This window comes from Rattus norvegicus, chromosome 15 (assembly GCF_036323735.1).
Source record: "Rattus norvegicus strain BN/NHsdMcwi chromosome 15, GRCr8, whole genome shotgun sequence".
NCBI classification, from domain to species: Eukaryota; Metazoa; Chordata; class Mammalia; order Rodentia; family Muridae; genus Rattus; species Rattus norvegicus.
In genome coordinates, this window is record NC_086033.1 from 32662606 (window position 1) to 32674467 (window position 11862).

The 11862-nt window shown below is 47.3% G+C and overlaps 1 protein-coding gene and 2 long non-coding RNA genes across 4 annotated transcripts in view; 1 reads left to right on the top strand and 2 right to left on the bottom strand.

Annotated features, from left to right (window-relative positions):
- Nucleotides 1-10986, top strand: part of Dhrs2 (dehydrogenase/reductase 2) — a 14737-nt gene extending 3751 nt beyond the window's left edge. The window contains exons 2-10 of one of the 2 annotated variants that reach the window (XM_001078405.9): nt 3782-3854; nt 4733-4892; nt 6135-6312; nt 7179-7280; nt 8438-8508; nt 9341-9392; nt 9906-10040; nt 10365-10420; nt 10687-10986. In XM_001078405.9, the coding sequence (XP_001078405.4) occupies nt 3851-3854; nt 4733-4892; nt 6135-6312; nt 7179-7280; nt 8438-8508; nt 9341-9392; nt 9906-10040; nt 10365-10420; nt 10687-10798 (870 nt within the window). In that variant the 5' untranslated portion in view covers nt 3782-3850 and the 3' untranslated portion in view covers nt 10799-10986. Of the gene's footprint in view, nt 1-3781; nt 3855-4732; nt 4893-5568; nt 6029-6134; nt 6313-7178; nt 7281-8437; nt 8509-9340; nt 9393-9905; nt 10041-10364; nt 10421-10686 lie in introns of those variants that run through there. The other variant, XM_039093835.2, reaches the window with a different exon arrangement.
- Nucleotides 1713-5242, bottom strand: LOC134481967 (uncharacterized). The gene is made up of 2 exons (XR_010057918.1): nt 3116-5242; nt 1713-2442 (listed from the first exon to the last, which is right to left on the bottom strand). It is a non-coding gene; the product is annotated as an uncharacterized LOC134481967 (long non-coding RNA).
- On the bottom strand, nt 6718-9596 carry LOC134481966 (uncharacterized). Its single transcript, XR_010057917.1, has 2 exons — nt 8890-9596; nt 6718-6832 (listed from the first exon to the last, which is right to left on the bottom strand). It is a non-coding gene; the product is annotated as an uncharacterized LOC134481966 (long non-coding RNA).
- Nucleotides 10987-11862: the final 876 nt, after the last annotated feature.

Sequence of the window (11862 nt, forward strand, 5' to 3'; positions counted from 1 at the left end):
ATTCTGATCTCTTCTTACGTCTATTTGTGTGTGTGTGTGTGTGTGTGTGTGTGTGTGTGTGTGTGTGTGTGTCCACCATGGATTGGTGTTCTTTCTCTTTATAGGTTACTGGCACTCGGACTCAGGGTGTTGGGCTTGGTGACTCTTGAGATCACTCTTCTCTGAGCCTTCATGCAGGCCCTGCTCATTTCTTAACAGCGGATGTCCCTTGATTTTCCCCAAAGAGTCTTGTTTTGACAATAGACATGCCTGCTTCTTATGTCCCCTGCCTCAGAACACCTACAGTGGTTCCCACCTTAGCGTCCTTTGAAGGCGTTTGGGGCTGCGAGTTTTTCTTGTGAGGTAACACTATTTGTCTTTTAAATTTTTTTCTCATAATTATTTAAAACACTGAAAACTTTACTTATGTGTACTCACGTGGCTGCATGCGGGTAAGAGTACTGGTGCCCTTGGAGGCCGGGAGAGGGTATCAGGTCCTTCCTAGTGTGGTGCCCTCGGTACAACTCAGGTCTCTGAATAGCTCTTAAGAGCTGAGCCATCTCTCCAGCCATTCCTTATGACTTTTATGAGCCTTCATTTTACTATGCTGTTTTGAAATTTTTTAAAAAAATATTTTTCATCTGATGATCTGGGGCAAAGGGGATGACTGAAATATAGATTTAATTGGTCACTTTGGTAACATTGCCACAGATTTGGGTTCAGCTCTCCTCCCCTTCCCTTCCCTTCCCTTTAATCTTCTCCCTTCCTCTCCCCTCTCTCTCTTCTCCCCTCCCCTTCCCTCCTCTTCCTTCCTCTTCCCTTCTCTTCCTCTCCCTCTGCTCTCTTTAGTACTGAGGAACAAGCCCAGGGTCTGTGCTTGTTAGACAAGCAGTCTCTCACCGAGCAACACCTCCACCTCTTTTCTTCCTTTTTTCCATTTAAAAAATTCTTCTCTCATATATTATATCCAACTGCAGTTTCCCACCCCTCTCCTTTCTGCAGTCTCTCCCCCCTCTCTATTTCCCCTCTCCCCCAGATCTATTCCCTCCTAAGAAAAGAACTGGCCTCCCAGGAACATCAAGCAATTATGTCATGACAAGCTACAGTGAGACCAGGCACACACCAGCACATCAAGGCTGGACAGGGCAACCCAGTAGGGAAGACAGAGTCCCACTAGCAGGCAGAAGAGTCAGGAACAGTCCCTGCTCGCACTGTTAGGATGCGTATAAGAACAGCGAGTTACTCAGGTGTGCATTATATGCAGAGGATCTAGGTCAGACCCCTGCATGCTCCCTGATGTCTGCAAGCCCCCACCAGTCCTGATCAGTTGATTCTGTGGCCTGCATTACCGTGTTCTTGTGTCCATGACCCCTCTGGTTCCTCTGATCCTTCTGTAACAAGTCAAGACCTCAAGTGGAGGGGATTGGGGCACCAAACCAGTCATAAAACCTTCAACTTACAGTGTCCTGGGACACTGACTCATCCTCAAAGAGACTGGAGAAGCTTCCTTTATCTTTTTTCTACGTTGACATTTGTCAAGCATCGACGGGGACTAGAATGAGAGATGTATTACGTAGATGCAAGCCAGCGAGATGCTCCTTCCTGTTCATCATTTTCTTTGGGAGAGGCAGATATAGAATGGTGACATTTTCTAGACCAAAAATGGGCACACATGATTTGCTATTCAGTAAATCCTGGCAGGTCGGGGACAGAGCATAAATCTGCAAGCCTGGTGGTTGTCTTATGTGGCCTCGGTTGTTCTCAGGTGCCACTGCTGCACCGAGGAAGCCCCACCTCTTTTATTTGCTTTACCAACACCTTTGTGCTCCAGAAATTGATGGATCTGAAGCTTGTGGAGTCATCTCTTTGGTTTCTCTTCCCCGTCGTGCTGGTGACGCAGCCAGGGCCTTGCATTTGCTGACAAGCACTCACTCTTCCATTGAACTACATTTCCGAACTCTCGGGTTTTGTTTTTTATTTCTGTTTTTCTACAGATATTTTTTCCTGGAAGTTCACAGCTTCTTACGTATGTATCTGCTAGTAAAAGGAGAGTTGAGGGATATGATATCACAGAAAATCATTGGATTTTTTTCCTTTGTCGTTGTTACATTAATTTACTAGGATTTTGTGACAAAGTGTCTTAAACCACAGAAAACCTGTAAATCCACAATCTCTCCTGATACCTCTCAGTGACTTGCAGATGGCCATCTTGTCATTGTCTTCATGTGGCCTACACAAATCTCTACTGTCCTTTTGGTGTAACTAAAGTTCCCCTTCTGATGATGCCAGTCAGATTGTCTCATTATTCTCCTATAACATTATTTCAACACGATCATGTCTTTAATGGCTTCATCTTCAAGTGTGGTGACACCCAAGGCCCTGGAGGGTAAAGTCTCCACATGATTTGTAAGATGACACGATTTATTCCCCAACACTCCTTGAGATAAACAAGATGAAACTTGCCTTAAAATTCAAAAAAAAGAATTGATAAAAGGCACTTGGTGTCTTAAAGCCTTTATGTTGAGAACAGATATAACTCTTTCTAGTTTTAGAGACTCATGACTCATAACCCAAGAAAGGTTAGGCCAGCTTTCTGTACCAAGGCATTGTTTTTGCTTGACCTTAATCTATACATAAACACTGGAAGACCAAACACTGGAAGACCGGTCAGAAAGTACAGTAAGGATTAAGTCAAGACAAAGGCTAGGCACATGAGGAATAAATAGGATTCTTTTTTTTCATTACTAGGGCCTCAGGACATTTATGTTCTCATTTATTTACAGTCCCATGGTGTTTCACACCATCTCCCCAAACCTAGGCTGTTTGCTCTCCTAAGCCGGCCACCTCCCAGGGCCCAGCCCACTTTGCCCCTGGAGAAGTCTTCAGCCCTATTTCCTACGCTTAAGCTCCACCTCACGTCTCCCAAGGGCCCTTCTCTCATCCTCAATCCCTGGGCATTAATCTTCAGTCATTATAATGCTCAGGCTGATGTGTTACACATTTCTTGGGGCTGGGGTGGAACTTGTCACTGTGGCTGTGTATCTCAAGAGCCTGTACTGTGTTTCCAGACCTTCACTGCTAAGTGTGGACTTCAATCACTCCCTGACAGGTGCTAGAAATGCACCAAGAAGCTTACCTCTCCTGGTTTGTACGGGATTCATGAGTTCTCTAGAATGCAGACTTCAGTGTTAAACCCTGATGTCCTGTAGGCACTTCCAATGTTTGTCCAACCTAAGCCATCAGTTTCCTGGCTTCCCACTGACAGTTGAGTCAGTGGCGTGGAGTTCCTCAGCAGAGATGGACTGTAGAGGCCCATAGAGGTCTGCTACATGTACACGATCATGAACTTTTCCTTAGGATCTTTTCTCTTTCCTCTCATCTACTTCACTCCAATTTTAACTTTACTTCCCAAAACTGCCTTCCAAACAACCACTTGTCTGTGCACTTCTGAGGGAGCTGGACTGAAGAATGGTTGTTTTTTCTTACTATGCGGCAAGCGAATGTGTTCATCAGTTTTCTCCATTTTGGCGACATAACCGACAGGAGCCGAGCACTGGAGTGGGGATTTGTTTTAGCTCAGAGTTTAAGAAGGGATACAGTCGGGGTTGGGGATTTAGCTCAGTGGTAGAGCGCTTGCCTAGCAAACACAAGGCCCTGGGTTCGGTCCCCAGCTCCGAAAAAAAGAAAAAAAAAAGGGATACAGTCTGTCACAGTGGAGGGGCCCTGGCAGGGGACCTGAGACACCCAGTCAGTGCCTCAGGATGCAGAGACTCATCCAACTTTCTCTTTTTCCTCTATTCAGTGGAGAAATCTCGCTCACGGCACCTCCTTCCCGGTAATCCTCTCTGGAAACACCTTCATAGATACATCCATGGGTAAGCCCCTAAGTTCCAGAGGCACTTCTCAACCCAATTGAACTGACAATGAAGATTAAGAATCATGGGGCAGGGTTTGAGATGAAAGGTCTGGCCTGAGAGGTGGCGTCAGAGTTGAGGTATTGCTAATGCAGTTAAAATGACAAGGTGTCATGGGCTTTTGGGGCAGAGGAGTCTAGGAGGTGTGATTTGGGGTCAGGAGGAGGGAAGGGTAAAGAAGGAAGCCTGGAAGCCTGGTCATAGGGTTCTGAACAGAAAAGGAGTGATTGGCTGGGCTTTCCACAGAGCTGAGTGGGAGAGCTGTGTTGAGGGACACAACTTGCTTGTTAGACATGCTGTAAGTTGTCTATCCCTGACAAACGGATGTTGCTTTGTGGGGGAACCTGAGGGGAGAGGAGATTGTAAGAGAGAAAGGATTGGTTGGAAATTGAAGATACTGAGAAGAAACCAGTTCGATGCTCAAGGGCTTGGGAAGTAGCCAAGAGTACCTACCTAATGTATATTAGGCCCTGGGTTCGAGCCTTCAAAGAAAATGAAAAATTCAATGCTCGGATAAAGGGTGTGTGTAAGAAATCCTCCAAAAGTGATACTAAGAAGCATACTGTAAGTGATTATCCTTATTGGAGGAATGAAAACAGATCAGGCAAATATCTCAGGCATCTACCCAGGGCTCCCAGCACTATGTACTGGCTACGTACTGTGTTGGTGATTCAAGATGGGGGATGTCTGCCTTGAGTCTAGATTACAGCAAGGACATGAAGGGCTCTGTACTTTTCTGGAAAGTTTGGAGGATGGTGGAACACCTGTCAGAGACTTCATGGAGGAGGATCCAAAAGAGTGCAGGTCCCAGCATGGTCCATAATTGATTATCTTCACAGGTCTTTCTTCAATGGCTACCATATTCAGGTCTATCCCACGGGCCTTTAGGGGATATCTCTGTGCACCAGTCCCTCTTTCAGCAAGAAAGTTCAGCCAATTAACAGATGAGAATCGTACCCTAGCTGGTAAAGTGGCTGTGGTCACTGGTTCCACAAGAGGGTGAGTGACTCGAAGTATCTGGCTGGCTAATTGCCAGATGTTGCTATGGTCTCCAAGGACACACACGTCTCATGCATCCCAGCTCCCCTCCCCCCCAACCATTAGTCAGGTCTGGTGTTTAATTCTATATTTCAACATCTCTCTCTAAAATATCTGGTTTCTGAGCCCCACAAAGAGTACGGAGTCCAAATGTAGTCTCTTATGACTGTTGGTGGGGCAATCCCTCGATAATCAAGATTTTACCACCAGAACAGCACATCTGCCTCCCTGTCTTTCATACCAACCTGGCCACTATCTTTTGAATTCTCTGCTATGAGGTAAGAACCTGACATCTATTGTGACTCAGAGGTCTCATTGACATCATACAGCATTTGGCACCAGGACTGTGCAGGTGTCTTGACCACCAGCTCAGAATGGTCTATGAACCCTCACATTAGCTCCCACAGCCCCCCAAGTTCCAGTTGTCCTCTGGATCCTGTATTGCTATGCACTTTATAATGAGTTCTTACTGTCCCCAGATGGAGGGAGGTCATTGTCCTCTTCATCTTTTATGGTCACCAATATATTTAGAACTGTTTAAAATCACCGGGCGGGGGGGGGAGGGGGAGGAACTAGACTTTCCAGCCCCCTGTGATATTTTACATCTTTCTGTGTGCTCCCAATTCTCAGTATTCATAACACAGAGAATAACATTTAAAATCCCCAGCTACCCAGATTGCTCTGACAAGATGCTGGGCGCATGCTTCCTTTCTCCTCCTTGATTGTAGCTGCTTAACCAGTACCAGTCAAGAGTTTTCAGACCTCCTCAGTGATAGCGGACCTAGAGGGTAGCACTTGAAGTTTTAACATTGTTGACCAGAGGGCAAGGCAATAGGTCTAGAGAGTCTAATCCATGCCAGCCTCTCAAGGCTGGAAGACAGCGGCAGTTAGGATTGTAGGCTCGATAGCCAACAAGGCTACAACTCTTCTGATGGAACATTACTTTTTCCAAGCTCCTTTTAATAAAATCGTACAAACATCTTCATTTATACAATATACTGATCACATATAAATGAGTGGACTCTCAGTGACCGGCATGTTGCACCTGTCCACTGATCTCTCTTGCCCGTTCTTGAAGACTTGGAAGCCACGTCTGGGTAACATGAGGGGAAGAATTGTCATAGTCATCGGGGTCTGTCTGAGAACAAGAACAAGAACAAGATAGGCTGAGACCATCACCGCCATCTCCTCTACCGCCAACAGGATTGGCTTTGCCATCGCCAGGCGTATGGCCCGGGATGGGGCACATGTGGTCATCAGCAGCCGGAAGCAGGAGAACGTGAAGGAAGCAGTGGACATATTGAAGGAGGAGGGGCTGAGTGTGACTGGCACTGTGTGCCATGTGGGGAAGGCTGAGGACCGCCAGCACCTTGTGACCACAGTAAGGAGCTACAGGCTGGGACAGATGAAAGGATACGGGTGTAATCGGGGTCTCTAGGTCTGTAAATGAAGCCAATCCCACACTCTCAGGATACTGAGATATGACTAAGAGATTTCCTGACAGGTAGAAACATTAAGCAAAGAGATGATGAGAATCTTGCCTAGAACCTCCTATGGCCCAACATAGACTGTATTGCTAGTCCATTAGACTAGCCATGGAAATGGGAGCTCCAAGATAAACTCCTGCAAGAAGTGAGTCGTGAGATGGGATTTGAGGGAACACGGAATGGATCAGAGGACAGAGCAGAGAAGGAATTAACTAGATATGGAAGAGCTGAGACCAAAGGTCTGGAAAGGTGGGACCCAGGGACCAATGAGATGTCTTATAGAGCAGAAACTATATGCATCCTGGGAGGCAAGAAACACCATTTTATTCACTCTCTGTCAGGATCCAGCTCTGGCCTGGCCCAATCCCAGGATGGCCAGTTAGTCACTGCTTCAGTTAGCTGTGGTCACAGTACCTGACAGAAAGAAGTTAAATAACGAGTTATCTTGGTTTGTGGTTTCGGTCCACCGTGGTGGGGAAGGCATGGGCCTGGAAGTATGTGGCCAAGTCCATCATAGTACATCAGCGTGCAGAATGTGTGGCAGGCACTGTGGGCTGCCATCAGTGACCCTCTGCCAGCCAGGCTCCACCTCCTAAGGATCCATAGCCTCCCCAAACAGTGCAATAGATGGGGAACAGACATTCAGAACACAAACCTGTGGGGTTCTTTCAGATTCAAAACATAGCGGTGGTTTCCTTTGGGTCTTTCCTGCTCTTTACCCCATTTCCCCCCCCCACCTGAATGCCGATTTGCTTTGCAGGCCCTGAAGCATTCTGGGGGCATTGACTTCCTTGTGTGTGTGGCAGGAGTCAATCCCCTGGTGGGAAGCACCCTCGCAGCCAGCGAACAGATCTGGGACAAGGTGAGGAGGGTGTAAATGGGGTAGATATCTACTTGTGACTGTAAGACTGTATGTGCCCATACCACGCCTGAGTTTCCACATAGTCAGCATTGGCTTGGGTGGATGAAGATGGGGCTTACCTGGGTCAGACCCAGGCTCTACCAGGTTCCAGTAGCCTCTGTATTGAAATTCCTTGTGTTGATCACTGCTACTAAGTCCTGAGAGGCCAGAAAATAATTTCTGGGTCTGTCTATGGCAGAGATGCTCTGACTCAGGTTTATAAAACAGCTAAAACCTGGATTAACTGGCATCTCTGTGAATCCTTTAGTCTGGCTGTTCCAAGGAGCATCTCTGGGAGCTCAGAGGGACACCTCTTCTGTCCAGAGATATAGCTGACAGATGGAACTCTCCCATAGTTCTGCCATCCCAGCTGGGAGCCACTGGGTACTCAGGGAGCTTTTACTGCCTCTGCAGACCCCATCCCTGTTATCCTGAAGAGCCTACCCATGACTAGTCACATCTGAGCCCCGTCTTGTCCTTAGGGGAAAGGAATGAGCTCATGATCTCAGTGTACCATCCCCTTCCTGTGGGCCACCCTTCTCTTGGCAGACTTTGTTCTCATGTTCCATGGTCCTTCTTGATCCACCTTCCAGTCCCTCCACCTCACCCTCCAAACACATCCAGGCTTTTCCAGTTCTTTCTTTCAGGGTTTGAGTCCCAACACTGCAAAAATGCTTAACCCAACCTAACCCAACCAAAATATTACCCCAGACAATTAGCAATACCAACCCTGGTACCTAACCCTGCCTGCGGTAGGCTAGGTGCTGAGTACAGACTCCTTTTCTCTCAGCCACACTCTTCCTTTTAGTCAGTCACTAATAACTAAACTTCCTCACCTTAGCTTCCCTGCGCTTCCTCAGCCTTCCCTCTGGAAGGCGGTAGTGGAGGTTGTATGGGAGCTGACAGTGAGAAGGCCCTTAGGCCTTGCAGTATGGCAATTCTCTGAGGCCCAGAGAGCTCCGAGGCCTCCAAAGCATGTGTGCCTGCAGACAAACTCTCACCCTCACACATAGAAAAAGGACTCAGTGTCTCTCTTTGTTCATGGTCTGGCTCCCAGACAGGGCCCCAGACAGTGGTGTCTGTCTCCCCAGCCCACACTCTACTATTTGGGATTTCAGATCCTGGATGTGAATGTGAAGTCCCCGGCCCTGTTGCTAAGCCAGGTTCTGCCCCACATGGAGAATAGAGGGTAAGTGTGTGTGGGAGTGGGTGGGGGCCACATATGTTAATTTTTACCCACAGGAAATACTTGAGTAGAGGCCCAGGGAGTTGAAGGTAGGGGTGTGTGTGTGTGTGTGTGTGTGTGTGTGTGTGTGTGTGTGTGTGTGAGAGAGAGATGTCTCTTTTGGGACAAGTCTTGTAGTCTTGTTTCTAGACCTGATGTTTTCCCCAAGGACCTGACTTTGTGATGAGAAACATTTTCCAGGACAAGAACAAGGCTTGCCTTCCATACCCTCAAAGGACTTTTCCCCGGGCCCTATGGCATTCATCTCAGGGGTTATGGGGACCTTACTTTCTGTGACATCTGTAATAATGGAGGGTTCAGAGTGAAATAGTTTGGGGTCCACACCTCTCGTTCTCTCATGCTTGCCTTCCACTGTAGGCCACCTGACCTGTTTCTCTTCTGGTCAGAGGTACCACGAACACCTTCTTTGACCAGATACACAGCCTGGTCCTTCTGTATATCCTGTGGTTACACAGGGGTGGTCAAGGCTTGGGACTCCTTGGTCACCTATTGGCTCCATGAAGGTCCTTACAACATTTGATATTACTTGAGCTTTGTCATCTGGGTGTGCTACTTTAGTCTGGGGGCCCTGTCTAAGGGACACCACTCTGGCTGTATTTGTTGGGTGGCAGTGACTTTAATGTCCATTCCTTTAGATGTCTCATGTCTCAAAGTTCTAGAGAGTTGCCTAACCGTTTACATTTTCACTGTGAACTCTGAACTGGTTTTCTCTTTGTGTGAAAGCATAGCTTCCTGCCTCTTAATTAAAAATTGAATGAATCCCTTTCTCCACCAGGGGAGGCTGCGTTGTTCTAGTGTCCTCCGCAGTGGCTTATCTACCAGTTCCAGTGAGTATGAGTGCCCTCTGGTAAGCTGGGTGAGGGCCAGCTGCCTTGATTTCTTGTGAGACCTTGTGGTGGGGTGTGGGAGAACTGACTGTTGATGCTAGATAAAAAAGATGTAAACTGTGTCTCCAGGATGTCATTGTGAACACCCTAGTGCAGACATTATGATCTCATTCTACCCCCAAGGGGCAAAATCTGCCATTTACCTGTAAGTGATGTTGGTTTGCCCTCCTGCCAGGATAGAACCCTGAATCTCCTAATTCTAGTGTCCTCACCGACTATTCAAAAGAACAGGGCAACACTCTCTGTGTAAAACTTGGATATGCATGACATCAACTCGATAACACAGACGAGAACTTGACTCTTTGAAGAAACGACTGTGGGGGTGGTGAGGCATAAAGGGAGAGAATCTGTTCAGGCCTACAGTCAGGTACATCTTTGTCGTAGTCTGCAGCACAGAAATAACCTTGGTTCCGGGAAGATCCCTTCCTACCATATTGATTCTTTGCTTCTCAGAGGCTGGGCGTCTACAACACCAGCAAGACGGCTCTACTGGGGCTCTGCAAGTCTCTGGCTGTGGAGCTCGCTCCAAAAGGCATCAGAGTGAACTGCCTAGCGCCAGGAATTATCAAGACTGACTTTAGCCTACGGGTGAGAGCATGACATAGATTTTCCGGTCTCGGTTCCCGCCCTCTAAATCATCCTCCCCACAGAACTTCCGGTCTCTTTCGGGGCCAGGCTTCTGTCTGAATGAATGCCCACAGAGCCTGGGCATGCAGTGAGATCCCCATTCCAGGGTCAGTCTTTGGGCAGCGGTCCCTTACTTTTCTGCAGATGAACGAGGGTCTCTTTCTTCTTTGAGCAGAGTGGTGTTCATCCTATCCTCCATGGAGGTGTGGATCAGCCACGATGCTATTTCCCACCCTACTGTATGTCAGTCCTCTGCCTGACATTGGTTCTGAAATCTCTTTCTAGGAGGAAACAATGCCGAACATGCTGCCTGAACTGAAAAAAGTCTTCGGAGTGCAGCGGTAGGTTGAGCTTGGGGGACGTTGGTACTCTGTGCCTTTTTCTTGGGAAAATTAGTTTTCAGTGTGAAAAAGACCTCATTCCTACTGCTATTCTGCTGGCTGCCTCCCCTTTCTAGAGTCCTGGGTTGGGGGCAGGAGGGCAGGTTTTCAACAACCACTGCTAACTCCCATTGAGGTTGGTGAATACTAGGTGCCCCTCGAGGACCGCAGAAGCCCAGGTCAGAGTCCATCAGTGTTTCTGTGACCTCGTCTCTTCTCTCCTTCAGGTTAGGGGAGCCGGAAGAATGTGCCGGGCTTGTATCCTTCCTGTGCTCCTCAGACGGCAGCTACATCACTGGGGAGAACATCGTGGTGGGTGGCTTCTCCCCTAAACTTTGAAGAGACAGTATGGCTTAGAGACTGGGGTTGAGGTCCTCACGTGGAAGACACAGGACTTGGTGGAAAATATGTCGGTGTGGAGCCGTCAGATGCGCCCGTGCTCCAGGTTATAGAGGGAGACTTGCTTAAACGTTGTGAAGAAAAGCAGGTTTATTCATTTGGAATAAATTTGTTTGGATACTTCTGGACATGCTCCTGTTTGCCTCTTGACCTACTGCCCACTTGAGTTATTGTCTTTTCTTATTACTGCCTCTCATCACTAACAGTTCTTTTAAAAATCCTTCCCTCTCTCCCTTCATTCCTTTTCTATAAAATTAGAAAACAGAAGGGGACCTACCCCTCCCTTGGTGTTGACTCTCTGCCCTGGGACAATCTGTAGATACTTCAAGTCCTTTGACCTCTGACTTACAGGTAATTTTGGTCAATTGGAGGCAGACTGGGAGTCAGGAAAGGATGAGGTCAGAGAATGTATTTCTCAGGCTTCTGTCTTGTCTGTTTACTGTGGCCGGGTTATTCTGTCTGCCAAAGGAAATTTTTGTTAGGCACCACCCTTTAAATAGGTAAATTTCCATAATTTCTTATGTATTCCTTCTGGCCTAGGTGTGGCGATAGCTCTTTACCTTGTTGAGTGCTAACTTAAAGGCTGTAGAGATCATCTTAAGATTTCCTTTTTATTCCTTATTCACATTGTATGGTGATCAAATCAAGGCAGATGTAACTCTTCCAGGGAAGATGTAAACAATCACCCATTCTTTCTAGATGGGACACCAATTACAGGCCAAAGTGGCAGTTCCATGCAATTTTAGCAAGGTAAACCATTGGGTTTACTGAGGTTACTTACAGGAGCACTGCTGACCAAAGGCAGGTGCATCATCCCACTGTGAGTGATGACTCTCTGAAGATGCATCCCGCCCTGCAGACTGCTCAGTCTCCTCTCCTTAGCAATTGTTACTGCTTATGAAGCTTCAGGGAGGGACCTTGTGAAGCTTGTAATTCTTTTGAACTTCCTGAGTCATAGAAGTTGTGTGAATTTCCCTCCACCATCCAGAAGGAAGTGTTTCAGT